Source organism: Anser anser, assembly GCF_964211835.1.
Source record: "Anser anser genome assembly, chromosome: 2".
Lineage (NCBI taxonomy): Eukaryota > Metazoa > Chordata > Aves > Anseriformes > Anatidae > Anser > Anser anser.
Genome location: NC_139721.1, coordinates 25,385,323 through 25,405,268, shown reverse-complemented (window position 1 = coordinate 25,405,268; position 19,946 = coordinate 25,385,323). Strand labels below are relative to the sequence as shown.

At 40.7% G+C, this 19,946-nt stretch overlaps 1 protein-coding gene across 4 annotated transcripts in view; it reads right to left on the bottom strand.

Moving 5' to 3' along the window:
- Positions 1–19,946, bottom strand: part of TRIQK (triple QxxK/R motif containing) — a 63,092-nt gene that overhangs the window by 29,946 nt on the left and 13,200 nt on the right. For all 4 annotated transcript variants that reach the window (XM_083822981.1, XM_083822980.1, XM_083822979.1 and 1 more), the window contains exon 2: positions 15,187–15,267. In XM_083822981.1, the coding sequence (XP_083679107.1) occupies positions 15,187–15,247 (61 nt within the window). In that variant the 5' untranslated portion in view covers positions 15,248–15,267. The remainder of the gene's footprint in view (positions 1–15,186; positions 15,268–19,946) is intronic.

Genomic DNA, 19,946 nt, shown 5'->3' with positions numbered 1-19,946 from the left:
TCTCTTCTTCTCTCGGCCACATGTTTTGTGTATGACCTTGGTCAAGACTTTCAAGTCCTAGATTAGTCTTCCTTCTTTTCTGGTAGTAAAAGTGTAGAGATTTTACAAGGTTAAACGTATAGCAATGGCCTTATCTCATTCTTCCGAGGACAGCATCCCTCACCACCATCACACAGCAGCCCTAGCTGATATGTTAGTGACCAACAGTCCAAGTAGATACATGTACCTTGACCACTTTCTGGTCCAGGGATTTCCCTAACTATAACCCACTTCAGTCAATACAGCCATCTACTGCAAGATACACTGGGAATGAAGCTCTTTCAGTGTCCCCCATCATAGTGTGCAGTTCCATGATCGCAGCATTTTTATGCTGAAGATTTCAGCAATGTTTAGTGCTGTACACCCACATGAATTTAATTTAAAATGCGCTAAGCTAAGTTAAAATTGTTCTTGGGAAACAACTGATTTCGCATACACTGTTCAATACATACATAGATGGTTTTACTTCTGAAAGAGAACTCTACCTAAAAAAAGCACTTTAGTCAGTGATGTATACAGTGGAGACCACCCATATTACCATGCCCTTATTCTATAGCCTTTGGCACCCGCTATAAACTCTATCCAAACTCTTCCTATTTACTTACTGAACGAAATATGTTCCTGGGTTCCTTAAAAACCTACAAATGCTTTGTGCTTCTCTCTTCTGTTCCCTTGGAGATGAGGTATTTGGTATGAACCTTTTGTTTTGTTTTGTTTCCCATTGACATTTTTTATGATGAGAATGCCTGAGTCACATCCTATTCCTGCCAGTGGGACATCCCACAACAGCTAGGGCCAAGGGACAACAGAAAAGTCTCGTCAAAGACGTACCTTGGGATTCCCCAAGAAATTGTATACTGTAATTACTAATAGACTCTGTCTCTCTCTCAGTACTGTCCTTCTCTAAAATAAAGTATAAAAAAAAAAGAAGCAGCAACATCAAATGTACCTAGCAGATTATCAAAACAAAATAACAACAACCAAACAAAAACAGCCAAACAAAAAGAGATGATGCTATGGAAATGCTTTGAAAGTTTTACCATACTACGTTGAGAGCACAAGCACTGAAAAACAAAATGTAACATGACCACAAACATGTACCCCTCTTCTCATATCTCCCTCCTTCCATCCCAGACTTTCAGTATGAATTTCATCTTCACTTCAACAAGGAGAAAAAAGCGTGTGAAATTCAACATGATCTTTTCAGTTCTCCTTAAATTTTGATTTTGGTGAAAACACCCAGTATTAATTTTTCCGCAAGTAAAACTACAGGCAGAAAGTTATGGTAATCCTTCCAAATGCATTTTCTAGCTATAAATATCTTGGAAAGCTGCTCCACTTCACAGTGAAACTTTGTCCATATGGAACATATGACTAGAAAGGACTTTGTGAACTACTGAAATCCAGTATTCTGTTAGTGAAGGCACCCATATCATTCAGTTTTGTTCAAAACTGATCATAGGAAATGATCAGTTGGAAAGCAATCTAGAGCTTTTCTCTTCTCTAAACTACAGGTAGGACATCACTCAAGAACCTCAGTCTCCTATTGGTAAGAAATCACCGTCTGTTTTCCAGCTGTGTCTCTTTATGGACAATTTAAATTCAGTTACAGACTGAGTGCATATGGACTGCTGCCTTTCCCTAGTGTTCACTCCTAAAACATTCACTAAGAGCAAACACATTTGTCTCAGCTTGTGTTTGGCTGGGCTAAAAAATTTAACTTTAAAATTGTTTTTCTTTTCTTGGTCATTCTAATAGTTCTTTCAGCATCTCTCAATTCACTGATGAGCAAAACAGTAATCAGTACTTCACATGCACCGTCACCTTATCCAATAGCTTTAATTATCTAATAGCTTTTCTTATCTCTACATTCAATACACACAATGACAAAACACATTTCTTCATGGCTGTATTTTGGGTGCTCACTGGAAACAAAGGCTCCTATCCTGTCCTGTCCTGTCCTGTCCTATCCTATCCTATGCATTTCTGGCTGATGAATTCACAGCACTGGTAGCAAGCTGGTCATCAAAGTAAAGATATAAGCCATGCCTTGAGACATTGACACAACCCACCCTGATATTCTCACATAGCAATGTCTGACAAGTGCCACATCTTTAGTTTTCTATTTTTCCATCTGCCCAGGCAAAGGAGGGTAGTGAGCAGCTCTGAGGACCTTTTCTGTGTTATGACGTTATGCCAGTACCGTTCTAAGTAAATACACTACGAATGCATTTCAGAAGCAAATAATCAGAGAGAAGGTCAGAGTAATTCAGGCTGGAAGGGACCTCTGGAGGCTACCTGCTGCAGCCCACTGTTCAAAGCCAGGCTAACCTCAAAGCTAGATCATGTGGACTGGGTCTTCATATATGCCAAAAAGTCTCCAGAGATGGAAATTCCACTTCTCTAGGAAACCTACAAACCATGTTTAGCCTCCTTTATAGCAAAACTTTTCCAGAATTGTTACCAAGTTAGCAACGCGCACAGTTCTTTGATAGTATTTTGACAAAAGACAATAAAATCCTAAAGCAACAGAAGCCCTTCCAGCGTCTAAGTGTTATTCATTTTTTATCTTCACACTTACGGATTGGATTTTGCTCCCGGTTAAAAGGATGAGCTTCTGAAATAACTTTGCTCAGTTCAGTAGTTCAATACCTGTCCCAAACCTCCACCAGAGGAAAATCCAACCTTCCAGTCATGGCTTCTCGACTGTAGGAAGTGTTTCTCTTTAGACTAAAAATTGCCTAAAACGTAGCTATATAAAGCAAAAAAGTTAACACTGAACCATGCGTTTCAACTTCTCTTTTTGCATTGGGGTAGAATAAAGATGGGGAAAATGATCCTTCATGAACTAATTTTTTTTCTGCTTTAGTTCACAGCGAAACGTTTTATTCTCCCTCTCTGAAGAGTATGTAAAAGCACTTCCCTCTCTGTCCCTTTCATGACGATTACTCATTACAATTTAATAGTTTTCTCTCCGCAAACACAACAGATCATATTTGCTTTTTCCATTAAGCCATTTGGGCAGAAAATCTTCCACAGAATATATGCTACAGGGTCTGTGGTTTTCCAAGCTCCCTATCAAGATACACAGAGCCTCCTGTGCTGCAGACAGGAGTCTGATTTTCTTGTACCTCTACCAATCATTTCCATCTGGTATTGTACTTAACAGGCTGATTTTCTGAGACACTTCACACTATGAAGTATGTTAAGGATTGTACCTTCAGTTCTATTTGATTTGCAATTTATTCAATGTTTCTCCCTGTACACTTCATTCTAGTTTGCACTGTTCCCATCTTTTCCAGAAAAGACACGGAGGACTGCAGTCTAGCTTTTCTGGAAAAGTATTTCTTCAGAGATAATTCCACTAATCATTTCATTCTGTTTCTTTCTAATCTTTGGTAGGCACAATACACTGTACTATGCTTGACCATAATGAAAAAGGCTGTGCCAAAAAAGAAACACATTTAGGTTTGGTTGTGCCTTTCGAAAGACAATGTCATTGTTCTCTGCAGAGAGTGCAAAATATCTCCCGAAATAGATGGACTTAAATGATAGTATTTGTTATTCATAATGTAATTCATCAAGATCTGACCCACAGACATCACCCAACTGAAATCAAAAGTGAATCCAAGGACATCAAGGAAAGCCTACATAGGAAGCTAATCCTTCTCACACTGCCTCCTAATCTGTACAATCTGCGTGTTAGATGCAATAAAGACTCTCTATAGACTGACTTGAGCTGTAGTTTGGCTTTACAATACGTTCAACAGCAATACCAGCTTATGGCACTTGTTGGCCTGGGTTCTGGCACGTGTCTCAGTCCCTGCAGCATGCCATCCTGCTCTTCAATGCGTATGAGCCCAGCTGCATGCAGCCAGATGATGAAGCTGGTAAGGGAATTGATTCAACTGCCCAGCACATCGTTTTCTTCAAGCTGGGTTAAAACAGCACACAAACAGCTGTGCCATTGCAAATGATGGTGTAGTATGCACTGTGACATGGGGAAGTAGCAAGATTCAAGTGCCTTAGATGGGTGTTGCTAAAGGTCACTTTGTAATGTCAACTGCACCCCCTGGCTATCTGTTTGCAGGTGTACTGCATATTATACAATGCCACTAGGAACTGGAATTGAACGGTCTGCACTATCCAGTTGCGAGCACAGTCCCTGATGCAGTTCATGCCCAAGGTAAGCAGCTCCCAGGCAATTCCCACACATGGCTCAAGAGTTAATGTGGGCCCGGAGCAACTTCCAGGAAGCAGTCTGCATGCAGCCACTCTGTGTTAGGGATAAAGAGCTTAACAGTATGGTCAGGGGTGTTCGATGGCAGTTGGCCTCTGTGCCAGAAAGCAGTCCCAGGCTTAACTTACACGTGCAGATATGAGACATCAGCCCAAATTCAGACTTTTCACCTGTTAGAATAAAAGCCTACAGAGATTATTCTTACACCTCTTCACTCAATACCTCCAAAACTCCTACTTACATTCTACCTTAACTTAAAACTCCTTCCAGCTCTTCAGTGACATTGACTGAAGGTCCCTCAGGCAAGGCCTACACAAACAGTTGCACATTCATTCTGCCTGTGCTCTGAAATGGCTAGGTAAAAGCCATTTTCAAACTAGGCGATGCAGTGCCATAGAGCTCAGCATCATGGTCAAGTCAATTAGAATCACAGAATCATCTAGGTTGGAAAAGACCTTCAAGCTCATTAATTCCAACCATCATCCTGACCTGCCAAGTCCCATCTCTAAACCATGTCCCTCAGTGCCGTGTCCTCCAGGGATGAGGACTCCACCACTTCCCTGGGCAGCCCATTCCAATGCTTGACCACCCTCTCCATGAAGAAATTCTTCCTAATGTCCAACCTAAGCCTCCCCTGGAGCAACCTGAGACTGCTTTCTCAAGTCCTGTCACTTGTCACCTGAGAAAAGAGACTCTCACCTTCCTTGCTGCGACCTTCTTTAAAGCAGCTGAAGAGAGGGATGAGGTGTCCCCTCAGCTTCCTCTTCTCCCAGCTAAACAACTCCAGCTCCCTCAGCCGCTCCACATAACTCTTGTTTTCCAGTCCCTTCACCAGCTTCATTGCTCTTCTCTGCACGATTAGCACTGCTAAGAGGCAGGTCAGCATGTGTGCAATGCTCAAGGGGCCCGAAGCCGAAGGATTTAACACACCCTCTGAATTCAGTCTTGCAACAGCTTCAGTGAATCTGGGCCACTCTCATCAGTATGCCATAACCTTGAGCTGAAGGGACCATGTCTAATGCTGAGACACTGTTTCCTTCCATATGCTAGTTCATTATCCAGCTCCTCGCTGTTTTGACTGCCAACAAATAATGATGTTTTTCAACACTTCTCCGCTAGGAACTGAATGCACAAACATTGCATCATAAATGCCACCCAACATCTGCCAGGCAGTTACCATCTTCCCATGACTATCACCTAGGCTGAACCTGAGCAAGTGATTTAGTGATGAGCTGTGTCACATCCTGTTACCTATTACATCCTAGATTATCAAACCCCAATTCTAACAAACAAGAAAGGTATTCACAGGTATTTGGTTAAAATACCACAGGAAAATTATTTCTAAACAATTAAACACGTATTCTAAATTCATTGTTATTTTGTTAATGAAAAATCAGAAGTCATGATTCAGGTTGTCACTGCTGCTACAAATCTTATAGCGTCGATGCAGACATGGTAATAAAGACAAGACATTCACAAAATGTAAACTAAGGCAAAGGTAGCCTTTTTCTACCCTTTGTATTTAACAGGCAGTCAAAACTCTTGAGGATATTATTATTTAATATAGAAGTTATTTTAGAGCAATAGCTTTGCAGAGCAAAATCCACTCAGTCATTCCAATGTTACACACCTTATCTATGTAGCTGGGATGATTACAAGAAAAAGACTTCAAGTAAAATATTTCAGAGACTAAACAATAGATCAGTGACTTGCCTTATATTATCTGTAAATTTATTAATTGCAATCAGAGCACTCAGTCACAGCAGAGTACTGGTACATAACCTACATTCCACTTCTCACTGTATGGCTCTTTTGTTCACTTCATGGTGCTGTGTTGTACTGATCCAACAGCTACACATTTGAAACATCTCAAAATAACCCTGCCTATGTGAATATTTTCAATAGTGCATATTTTTGATCAGCCTTAACCATCAAGTAAAAGCAAATGACAGTTGCATCATGTTTGCAATTTCTGTAATTCCAATTCAAATTAAGCAATTGCCTTTTTATATTTTCATTCTAGCATTTTGAGCTCACTAAGATGCTTCTCCTGCTATTTCACTTCCCATCCAACACCCAAACCCTGAAAGTTATATTTAAGACTCAGCAGGCAATCCCATAAATAGTTCAAGACCTTGTAAACCACAATGAAGCCCATTCCTAACTTCTTTCTTCCAAAATAAGACATTATAGAAGAAAAAGCCTCCACTGAAAAAATATTTCAATTCAAATAAGTTACAGAAATCCCTGTCAACATGCAATTAATGGACCACATGACAACCATCACCAATATGTAAAAATTCATTACAAATTCATCCTGCAGAAGCCAGATGGCTGTTCTGTGGTCATGCTTACCCAGAACACAGACACCTAACACATTTTTTTATGGCCATAAATAGGTGTGATACCTGTTGAACTGGTCACGTCCTGAAGTATGAAATACAAAAGCCTCTCCAGTTAAACCTCTTGAAGGGAAGAGAATTGAACCAAGGGAATTGTATGTGTTTCCTTTCGCTTCAGTGGCCCCTGCAAAGCTCACCAGCCTCCTTGCTGCCTTCATTTCTGCTAGCCAGACACTGAGGGAGCAGCACAGATTTAATGGACTGCCACGCTCCACTGTGGGACAACGGCTGGGCAAAACCTAACAACACCAAATAAAATAGCTCAACATCTTGTAGCATTGTAAGTGAAGATGTGGTTACAGCTATGCATTATGTCCATCTTAAGCATCTAGCAAGAGCATATGTGGAAATATGCACTGACCATTTTATTTTTCTGCATTGCTGTCTGATGATAAAAAAAAAAAAAAGAGAAAATCAGATGTGTAGTTCATTGCTCAACTCTCCTTGCATTTATATTGAAATATTATTACTTACAAGTATAAGCACATGGAACACAAGCAGAGAATGAATATATATAAATACTGTATACATAGAAAAATGATGTCTGAGATTTTTTTATAAGAAATGTGTCTGAAGTTAGATTTACAGATTCACATTCAGATGTGAGTACTTTGAAGTCTACCCTTCATGTATCTGAGATAAGATTTTCAAAGGCTGATACAAGAATTTCTAAAATTGTTAAACTGCTCTGTCTCTAGATGTAATATATACATGCTTATGTGTCTACAGCAAAATTTTTATGTATTTTGGATAAGATGCAAAGAGGTTGTTTTAGGATGATTTTTGACTGCAAAAATGAATCCACTGAAGAATGGATCAGGCAGCTCAGAGAAAGCACAAGCACAAATATGTATCATTGCAAGAACCCTGTAGACACCAGCTACCTTACAGGAACTGCAAGTGCTTGAAATAACACCATACTGAAACGCAGCTCAGCAATTGGAAACACTGAGCCAAATTTCACTGTCATTTACACCTATAAAAAAAAAAAATCATAGCGACACCACTCAGTGAAATGGTGATATTGTTGATGAGCTTAAAATAAGAGCAGACTATGAGCCTCCATCTGTATAAAAGTACTAAACATGTGTAGTATAAACGTATAGTAGAAGTAGCATAATCAAACAAGTTCAAAGAAACAACAGGGATTTACTGTGGAGAAGGGATGGAAGCCAAGGGAGTTGGATTCTCCTATGAAGCCAGGCTGAGGGAGCTGGGGTTGTTCAGCCTGGAGAAGAGAAGGCCCCGGGCAGACCTTACAGCGGCCTTCCAGTGCCTAAAGGGGGCTACAGGAAAGCTGGGGAGGGACTCTTTGTCTGGGGGTGTAGGGATAGGGGAAGGGGGAACGGCTTTAAACTGAAAGAGGGGAGAGTTAGATTAGATATTAGGAAGAAGTTCTTCACTCAGAGGGTGAGGCCCTGGCACAGGCTGCCCAGAGAAGCTGTGGATGCCCCATCCCTGGAGGTGCTCAAGGCCAGGCTGGATGGGGCTTTGGGCAACCTGGGCTGGTGGGAGGTGTCCCTGCCCATGGCAGGGGGGTTGGAACTAGATGATCTTTAAGATCCCTTCCAACCCAAATCATTCTGTAATTCTTTGATTCCCCACCTTCCTCCTTACCATCATTCTCCACAGCACATGGCATGCTGCACACTCCCCTCCCGTCCCTGCTCAGTAATATCCACACAAACACAAGTACATATCCAGACCCACCACCACTTTCTATGCTCTCAGCCAAGGCAATAAAATACAGCTTTACTGCTTTGGACTTAAAAAAATAAGTGATCGCATACCATACGTGCTTAAAATCCATCATCAGTCTTCACAGAACATATTTAAAAACATCCCATTTGACAAAAAATGAGGATTGCATTAGTACAGCTAGTCTAGGTTTCACTTCATAGCACTGTTTCCCTCAGCTGCTCTTTAGTTTCCAAGAAGTGATGCCACTGGCATAAAATTGAAATTAAAGCAGCAATCACTGGCCAAAAGATATAGCTCAGTTTTTGTGACAAAGAAATTCATTCTCCATGGCACCATCACCCAAACAAGAGAATGACTACACGTGGTATGCGTGGCACATCAGCATAAAGTATGAAACTCAGCATAGGAGAAGATCGCAAAACTTGACGACATTCTCAAGTAAAAGCAAAAGGAGTGGTCTTTTTTTTTCTCCCCTCCTTTTCTCTTTATTATGTGCTTAATAGTATCTTTTTATTTAAAAACTCAAGAGATTAGAGTTCCATATGTATAAAAAAGTCCTATCTATTTATTGGTTTGTTTTTCTGCCCCAAAATAAATACTAGGAGAGGTCCCTTCCTTTTTGTCTCAACTTAAAATTAGTCAGAATAGCAGGCATTTGTTTCTGTACTTTTTCCCTTCCCATCTTTCCCCTAATAAATAGTTGACTGATACCAAATATGGGGGAAAAAAAAAGACTATTTAAAAAAGTAGGTTGGAGAATTTCATTCAATTGATATCAGTCCCGGTACATATTTGCTTGCCACAAAGGACAGCATTCTCAATGATCAAAATACTGCCTTCTGGTCCTGTGCCTTCTCTTAGCAGACAAAAGATACAGGAATTACTGTTTTGCGATAAATGGTGTGATTTTGAAATTTTCAGTACAAATTCAGTCCAAACATTTTTTGCTGCTGTTGGTGTTGTTTCAGAAATGAAATCTAAAATTTTGATGCTGACAACAAACATATCCTGATCCAAAACAAAACAAAAAAAATCACATTTCACTTCAAAGTACGTAACGTATTTCAAAAGAAAATATCAAAACATAACAGTTTTTCTTTTTCTGAGCTGAAAATAAAGACAATTAGATTTGAGTACGTATGGCACCATTCAGGATAAGGAAAGCAGAGGAACATTAACTCTTTAAAAAAAAAGAAAATGAACAATAATGGAAAACAATAAAAAAGGTGAGGTGGTAGAGAGTAAAGGGAGAGGAGTTTTTTTAACAGCAGGGCAACTGGATGTGGCACCCTGCCATGAGAAGGGTTTCCTTCTGGAGAAAAGGAGGCAACAGGTCCATGCTCAGGACTGAGCTGGTGGCTGGAGGTGGGAACTCCTGAGATGTCCATGCTGCTGCTAGTCACATCCTCCTCATGCCTCTCTCCACAATCTACTCCTTTATTTCATCAGTGCAACCACATCAGTGCAGATATCTGTGCACAAATAACTCCTGGCTGGGGAGGCTGGGCCTGCCCTCCTTTGTGGTCACCCAGCTGAGGTACTCTGTGCTGGAGGCTGGGAGGCCACAGAGCCCGTCCCTGCCCAAGGCGCTCATGCAGCCACACAAGCTCTTCTCCACCTCATCAGGAATGTAAGCCCTGACGCTAGGAGGAGGTGCCTTTGTTTTGGACAAGTCTCCAGCTCCCCACACTCAGGAGTTGTTGAAAAGGGGCCACTTCACCCACGGAGATGTAGCTGTTCAGGCTGATGGCCCTCTCTCCGCACCAGGGTCTCCAGGACTCCTATTCGGTCCCCTTTGCCTCTGCATGGCTGCGTGTGCGTTACACCAGCGAGCACCACCACCATCGAGCCATCACACTTGGCCTAGCACCTTGCGCTTTCCAAGACAAAAAGAGAATTTATTTTCATTCATAACTTTCACTCCTCCCCAGGGGCCGCACGGAGCCTGGCTTACCCCAGAGCTGTGCTTACACGTGTTACAGACATGCAGGATCAAGCCAGCGAGTCCAAGGACTCAGAGCAGACAATAAGCAGACCTTTGAGTCTCCAACTTGGAAGTTGAATGATTGGCAAACAACCTCTCCTCATGAAAAATTATGTTACAGCAACACAATAGTAATGTGAGCCAAAAGTATGTCTATTCCTGATTTGTAGACCAGGTTTTAGTTATACTATAATCCTCTCAGTATGCCTGCTTAGGATCCCGCAATCACACGAGTCATGAACACTACCCACAAATCCTGCGGCTCCTATGCTGAGCAAGTGACACACCAGATGAAGAGGGATGGAAAATATACATGTGGAATTGTTCTGGGAACTTAAAGCGTACATAACAGTAAACAAAGCAAATATGGTGCAAAACCTGTTGCTATTTTCACAGCATTTGTGAAGCAAAGCTACGTAGATGCGGAAAGATGCATGCTTCCTCACACCTCTCCTCTGATCCCAGCAAATTAAGCACAGCAGCACAAACAGCAGCAGTGATAAATAAATGCTACGCAGAGGAGCGCCTTGTCTGCTGCTGCATCGTGGGGGTGTACGTTGTGCATGCTCAGGTATAAATTTGTGTATGGGAGAGACAGTTGAATAAAGAACATTAAAATCACTTTGCCTCATGCTTCCCCTAGAGTGGGGGCTGCTGGAGAGGACTGAGCACAGACAAACTTCCATGGCGTTGTCCTTCCTCCTCCCCTCTTTCTCCAAGCTCTGTCCAAGTCAGCTTGAAAAGGCTGCTGCTGCCGTCCTCTGCCTCACTTGGGGACAGTCTTCAAGCAGTCAGTGCTAGTTTGGTCTGATAAGCAAAAACTTCCCTTTACTCCCTGTAGAAAAAGCAGTGCCACTGTTGGATACTGGAGCACTTGCAAGCACTACAGACAAATTTTGGCTAGCGGCAGAGATGTGGCTGGAAGCCAGATGACAGAGACAAGCAATATCAGTCTTTATTCTGGGGGAACCCTCTGAAAGCAAAAAGCAACTGCTAATGGCGCAGCAGCAAACAAAACACAAGCGATCCCTCACTTGTGAAAGAGAGAAAAAGAAGAATGAACTGAAGCGATCAACATGAACTTAAACCATGGCATAGGGCAAGCATGTGGTGTGCCGTATGGAAACTCAGAACAAAACAGAAAGCTTGGAACAAAATGAAATTAAAAATCTGCTTTTAGTTCAAATTACTCCACTAAAAACCTAATTGAAAATTGTGTTGAAGTTGACATGACTTTGTGACATGTTGTTCTTTGAAGACTGCATTTTCCATCCAAAAAAAGGTACTAAGAATGTTTCAATCTGGCTACCTTCTATTCAGCACGGCTAGGGAACAGTAAATCATGAGCTAAAAAATAACACCACACCATTAGTCAGCAAAAGATAGCTGTTCAGCCAGCAGACATCACAATATTTTCAAGACCCCGTACATGCTGAACACCTGGAGACAAAGGATAGCGATCATTCACAGATGGGTTTAGAACTGTAAAGGGACTTGATAAATTAAGTTTTTAAAGACAGGCCCCATGCAGCATCCCCTTGCCCACTGCTTCTAGATTATAACCTATCTGGGAAAGGTAATCCACCTCCAAAACACATGATCCTTCTGTCTCTCTTTTCTTACAGACAAGAATGACCTCCCAGAAGCTACACAGTCCTGGAGAGCGACAGCGTTTGGTAAGCTGGAGGGTCTTCTGCTAAGCTGCCTCACACTAATGCATCCCTGCAAAGGTATCTAAGCTGCCAAATCTAGGATTATTTGAAGACTAGATTTTAAGAGAAAATTGAAATTCTTCTTTTATGATTTTTAATAAGTACCTCAATGAAATCAGGCCATGAAGAAACAGATTAAACAGAATTAAAATTAAGAGACTGGAGCATCTCTCCTACCAGGAAAGGCTGAGAGAGCTGGGACTGTTCAGCCTAAAGAAGAGAAGGCTCAGTGGGATCTCATTAGTGTATATAAATACCTAAAGGGAGGGTGCAATGAGGACAGAACCAGGCTCTTTTCAATGCTATGCAGTGACAGGACAAGAGGCAATGGACACAAACTGGAACACGGGAAGTTCCATTTAAATATTAGAAAAGAGCTCTTTACATTAAGGGTGCTCAAACTCAGGAACAGGTAGCTCAGACAGACTGCGGAGTCCCCATTCCTGAAGATACTCAAAAGCCACCTGGACATGGTGATAGGCAATCTGCCCTGGGTGGCCCTGCTTGAGAAGGTTAAACCAGGTGACCACCAGAGGCCTCAGCCAACCTCAACCATTCTGTGATTCTGTGACAAACAGATGAGTTATCATCACTTGTAAAAGAAAAAAAAAGTCTTCCATACTTATCATGGTAAGAAAATCTGTTCATTGGAGCAGGTTTGCATTTATTGCACTAACAGACCTTGGGAGCATAAGGAGAATAGAGGGATAGCTCCACTAAGTTCAGTTACCAGGCCTGAAGCTAGCCTAAACTGCCTATATGTAAAACTCAAACACACTTGCAACATTAAAGTATAAAACCCTACCCATAAATTTTCAGCTCCCCCCTGTTACATTCATTAAGTTCAGTGGTGAGAGCAGAGAGCTAATTTCCATTGGCAAACTCTGCGGTTGTATTAGTGAACAACCAGAGTGGGAGCTGAAAAAACTATAATCAGAGCAAAAGGCAATGGATAGTCTATTTCAGTTCTTGCTCTCTGTCCTCTAAGGAATAATACAATCACAGAAACTGGAGACAGAAAAACACCTCGTAGGTTATATAGTTTATTTGCCTGCCAGTGTGAGATTCTTCCCTACAATAATTTTTAACACTTGCCTTTGCCAAGCTAAGAGCAGTGTGTCACTTCTAAGGAAAATGAGCTTATTATGAGACTCCTCAGACACTGCACTTTGCAGTACCCAATAGATCACGGTGCTGCATCATATAACAGGGAAGGTGCCAAATTGTTCAGACAACATGCTGTACAAGCCTAGCCCGAAACAGGAGAGCCAGCTACATGACAGCATCTCTCCGAGTGCTGGGCCCCAGTGTACATTCTCTTGTCTCCTTGCTACAACACAGCATCCTCTCCCTGCTCAAGTCACCGCGGATCAGTCCTGGAACATAGGTGTGAGACGTGCAACCATGGTGCCCAGTGGCGTTAGCGTGCAAGAAATACCTAAAGCTTTGAAGTGTGAGGTCATTTTGCAAGTCTCATACTCAGTGGCAGCTTTACCTTCTCACTGGTCCTCCAGTGGTCCAGCCTGGTCCCAGGGGGATCCTGCTGAAGGCAGAGCCTGGACAGAAGAATTTCCTGCTGGAAGGAGAGAAACTTCACGTACCAGAGTCCTACCCTGCTGAGAAGCCCTTCAAGACCCCTAGTCTCTGCTACCACGCAAAGGACTTCAAAAAACACAACTCCAACAGCAGTCACTCAAAGGTGTTCACAAAAAGAAGAAAAGCAACCCTAAAAGAGGTATCTGGAAAAGCACTGACCGCAACAAAAACCATGCGGAGATGATGTCAGAAAGCTGATGCAGTAAGCCTCTCTAAACACCCAGTTCCATGGGAAGCACTGTCTTGAAGATACACTGAGGGGTTTCTACTTCTTACCTAACCCACTCTGGTGAAGTATTTGAGGTGTCATCTTCTCCTAGGCAATAGTTTCCTTGCAGGGTTTTCTAAATTGCACGAAAGCACAGAGCCCATCTGAACATTTTCAGTATATTTGTTTCCCATCTGTAAGTGTACTTGGAGATTTTCAACCACGTTTCTATCTCAGAGAATTAACCAAGGAAGTCTGCCACACTAACTGCCCAGGATTAGGAAACACAGAGCATTCTGTAGATAGTTAAAAAATAAAATAAAATAAAATAGTCCCTTACTTTGAACTTTAAATGCAGAAAAGCCCATTAAAACAATTATATTAAAATATTAAGGTAGCACTAAATAAATTAAGGCACACTAAAATTACAGTTGTTCACATAACCTTAGCTCGTCCACCATAAGAATGTGCATTATAAACAGCCTTTTCTTCCCAGACACTTGCTGTTTTTCCACATATTTAAACACAGATGTGGGTGCTTAGCAACTGTGAAACAAAATCATTTACTTAAATAACTAAGTATAGATTAAATTACTTCACTTTATATATGTACTTTAAAAATATTGTATCTGTTTTATAATATTTTACACCTAGAGAGACAGACTCCTCATATATGGATTCCAAAAATTAGTCACTTACCTTCGCATATAAGCTATGAAATAGGGATTTGTGTCTGCTCTGCGTGTATCTGTGTGAGTGTATGTGTCTGTGCATGAATACTTTGCATACAGGTTACCTACATTTACAATGGGTAGCAACAAGAAAAAAAAAAAGAAAATAACTTATTAAAATGTTAAAAGTATTTGAATAATGTGAAAATAAATGTAGTTATACCATGTAAAGGTCTGTATCATTCAGCATATCAAAAATTGTTATAAGCATAAACACTTATTGCTTTCAGAAACGTCCATATTTCAAACTGGAGACAAACAGGAAAATAATGAAAGTTCCAACAGTTCAGAAACATCGTGTAGCCACCTAACTGCAGCCTTTCACTAACAATCCTAAATACAGAAGGTGGATTTTTTAAGTTACACAAAACAAAGTCTGTATAAAAGGTTTTGCTGAATGAATTAGTCAACAGCATACAACATGTTTTCTCAGAGTGTCCATTATTTTGCATCACTTATTTTAAGCAACACAAAGCTTTGGAGCAGAAAGAATACGTTTTGTTAAACCAACTAGTCTACCTGCACAAAACAGAGGTTTTTTTAAGCACACAAAGTTTTCTTCAGATCTCTTACCTATTTGTTTCCTGTATTGGTCAACAGGAGTCCTTGCTGTAGAGGCATCTTTTCTACCCATTGTTTTCAATTTGAAAATCACTGTCAGTACCAGAAGAAAAGAAGAAAAAAAAAAAGACATTATTCCTAAATAACTTACTAAGGAAATAAATGTTTTCTAACACCAACAGAAACTGTAACAAACAGCATTTACTATATTACACACAAAGATGGAAGCCTACCCAGAGACACCGAGACACCAGAGTTAATCATCACCATTCTAAAAACCATTAGATTAATTCTAAACATACCTTTTCCCCCACTGCATAGGTTATTAACATTACCAAATACTTGTTACCTTGAGTTCAAAAAAAAAAAAAAAAAGTATTTTAAACTGATTGTTCTGTTATTTAGCTTTCAGTACCACCATTGAATTTCATTCCATGTATATATGTAGATATATATATTTAGTAAACCACAGAGGGAATGCAGCATTGTGAGCTTCTCCTATTAGTGGTAAACACATCTATGCAATGGGCATGGGTCTGAGGCAGGACTAGGCAGGGTGTGTGCACCCACAGGCGTACCTAGTCAAAAAAACTAAGGGATTTCTCCCCAGGCCACCTTGAGCAGAAGATAAGAACAGATACCTAAAATACAGCAATCTCCCACTCTCCTACCTTCCTGCCATGGTCTTTAGAGATCCACAAATGGAAAGAACATGGAGATTGATGGTGAAAGCTGTGAAATCTTCTGTGAACAAGCATCACTGAGCAGCAATCGAGCAACCCCCCAGTACACCCAAGTAACGTGCAGTGCCTTAATGGGCCACCATTCATACCCTCACAGGGTTGCTACAAATGTCTCAAGAGATACCGTAAGGATGCTCATTTCATCCTCTTTTCTATAATCAAAAAATACCTGGCAAGTCACGTTCATTGCTGAAAACACTAGTTTTGAAACTTTTCCACTGGGCTGAAGACAACCCTTCTCACAGTGATAAATCCCACCGTGTGAAGACATCCCTTATCCTACCGATGCCTTCACCCCACATTTGATCATATGTATGGCACAAACGTCCTACCACCTAGCCCTGTGCACACCGGAGGACTGATGTTCTCCAGAAGTGCCAGATTTACCATCTCAAGCCCAGAGCAACTCCAGCAAGCGCAACTGTTGGCCAAGATGCGGCACAAGATTAAGTATTTGCCGTTTCCCAATGGACCTTGACGAGGACAGTGCCAAGGGCAAACTCCTGCGTCACCACAAACCGTCTGCAGATTGTGCACATACAGCCTTGAAGGATGGACAAGTTCCACGTTAGGCACCACCAGCTGCTAGGGGAGTGCCCTCGGTTCTGCCAAGGCACACTGTCTGGGGAGCGTAGCCCCTGAAGGCACTGCCATGCCAAACCATGCGCAGAAACACGTGCCAAGTCTCTGCTGAATGGGCTACGGTCGGCGTCACAGCCTTCAACAGCCACGGTATTACATTCTTAACTTCAAACAAGGTTCGAAGTAGACGATCCCATCAGTGATTTGTGCATTTAAAACCATACAATCTCTTTTTCTGTATTTATCTCTTTTATAAGATTTATTAACATTTAATGTCAAATAGCAAAACTGTCGCAACAGAGACTGAACCAGGCTCCTTTAATTCAAAGGGTGGGATATGGGATGTAAAATGAACTTTGGTGCTCAAAAATCAGCAACATTTGCTAATGCAATAACAAGATATAAAAGAATATTGCTATTTTTTAATCTGAACTGAAAACTCAATTATAGTGTTCTAATGTTTCCACACATTACTGTGGTTTAATTCAGAGAATATTCTCATTTTATCTAAAATGCATAAGCAGGAAGCTGTAATCCATCGGGGTTTTTCCCCCTCTATTATGCTTCCCAGATATTCTCTTGACTGATACTCTCAACATAGCATTCACGTTGTAATAACAAGAGTGGAAAATAAAGGTAACACTCCAACTTCCAGCTAGTTGAGAAGATAACAGATATTTTTTGTGCTGCAGAACTAGTTCTTGGCTTCTTTTATGCAAGAAACTGTTTTGACTTGCCTTTTGCAATTTCAATAGCCTACAAATGTTTTGTAACAAAATGTCAGCTGTGAAAGATGTTTGCAGTCTTAGCAGTGCCAACAAAACACAAGAAGAGGAAGCAGACAAAATTATTTCCCGTTATTTGGGAACACGGCTGGCCTACTTTAGCAGAGCCTCTGCCCGCGTGGCTCGGCACCACGGACCCCGGCATCTAGAACCTGAAAAGGCTGCGGCTCTCCTTTGTTCTTCAAAGCCACGCAGCCATCATCCTGCATTTCCACCGCTTTGATGGTTAGATAGCAAACTCCCGGGAAACCCACGGAGACATTAGCACATACAGCCGCAACGTCTAATAAGACAGCTATTTGCATAAAAGATCAGCCACAATTTAAAACGTGTTGTGATAGATGTGGAAGGGGAATAGCAGATCTATATTAGCATGTACGAAACCATGCTTGTTTTCACAATGTAATTCCTCGGGGACCGTGGCTCATCACCTTCTCTTGCGAAGAATCCTCCGTTCCCCGAGGAAGTAACTTGCTACGAGCCAGAGTTAAACTGAAATATGGATTAATAAGAGATAGTATTTATTATGTATGAATCTCGCTGTAGGAATGGCTTCAAACGCAACTTTCCTGATCAGATTTCCGTAAAGGAAAAGCCAGGATCCTTTATGACTCCTGAAACCACCTGAAAAGAGCCATTCCCCCATTTAAAATAGCAGCGGTCATCATCCCGCAGCAATCGGTCATGTTAAATTTGCTGCAGGAAATTTGTCTTTTTCCGCTGTCTTGGGCAGCCCCAGCCCCTCCGACACCAGCAGGTTGAGGACCCGGCCTCTTCTCCATCTCTCTGCAGAAGAGGGACCACATGGAGCAACATGCGGCAGCTGTCGGGTCCCTGGCACGTCAACGATTTTGCGACCACCCGAAAAGATGCAACGGAGCTGCTCTTTTCACTGGCTACTAAACGTACTGCAAGAGTGATTTCAGATCACATGAAGTCACCGTGAGCTCTCAACTTCCGAGCTTCTTCAAAAGAGGATTTTAAGAAAATGAAGCGAGGTTGACTGGAATGATTATTTGTTTATTGCTATTTCACAGACTCCACAAGGTCAAAAGGATTTCTTTGTTTTTGTGGTTTCCTTAATTGTTTTCTCACCGTCTTTCCCTTCCCGCTTAGTAATTCACTTTTGAAGGCTTACACCCTCAGAAGAACAGATGATTTTTCTTTTCCTCCTGTTCTATTCATTAGCAGTGACTGATAATAATTAATGCACACAATAAATTGCCTATTATCACCTCCAACCGTCAATAGCATTTTGTGTTATAAAACAGTTCTGAAAGTCCATTCAAGGGCTGACCACAAGTGTTTAAATCCCAACGCACAATTCTTGACCAAAAAAAAAAAAAAAGAAAGAAAGGTAAAGTCATTATGTTAATGAAACAGAAATATGCTGTGATTGACTTCAAAAATAATAATAAAAAATAAGTGCAGGGACTATATAGCACAAAGACTGCACTTTATGCATTCATGGTGCAATACAAATGATTAATAATAGTAATAAAGCTTGGAGTGTCTATCAGAGAACACACAAAGACCTACATATGTGCATATGTACAAACTACCTTAGCAGTGATATTTGACAGTCTCCTATGTCTGAATTCTTCAACAATAAGCTGCCTCAGTATTAACAGAGGACACCTTAAAACAATAAAAATAATCTATGGGATGACTATTTTTGTTGCTGAAATATAGCTAGTCAGTTTAAAGAAACACTTACAAAAAAGAACACTGCAGAACAGAAAAGTACTGTGACAAGTTGTAATTGAAAATGCAGGTGAATGCACAATGAATATCTGCATATATTAAGAAACACCTTATCTTTAATTACAAATGGATATCAAACTTAAAATTCCTTTTTTGTTGTCTTTTTGTTGGATGCAATGCAGGTTAATAATTTCAACTCATAACCCAAACCGTTTCTGAGTATGATTCAAAGCCTACTGTCAGTGAAAGAACTGTTTTTCATCAGTCACTTCCATAGTCCACAGTTTAATAAATAACAGATATTATGGTTCTTACAAGATACACGAGATAAAAAATAGCCTTTTAGCCTCCTCAGGTAAAATCCAAGGAAGTCACTGGATTCTCTGTGATCATCAAAGAATAGGTAGCTCTGCACTTAAAGTGAGAACATGTCTGCAAATATATATTTTGGACATTATTGCTGATATTTTAATTGGCTATTTTGTGTACCACCTAATTACAGTAACCGTATTCTGTGTATAGCAAAGGAAGGAATTTAATGCAAGCAACCAGCAGCCAAAACTGCAGGAATAATGCAACTGAATATTTTATTCACACTTTGGTCAGGAATAAGAATTTAAAAAGCTTTACCAGTACTTAAAAAACATTCACTGGCTGACCTAAACATGTCTTATTCATTAGTCTTACAGCAGTCTTCACCGTTCCTCTGGAAACTTTCTCTCAAAGGATGAGCGTGCTATTTCAAAGGAAAAAAATACTTGCCCATAGTGCTTCTGGTAGAATCTAGCTCTGCTTTCCTTGGGGACTTTTTATTTCCTTTTTTTTTTTTTTTTTTTTTTTAATAAAAGGAATTTAACGTATTTTTAATTTAATTTGATCTTGGAAGTAGTGGAGATCACTTTAAATTCAGTTAAATTTGGAAAAAAAATAACCAAAAAAAAAGCCCGAAATGTACAAA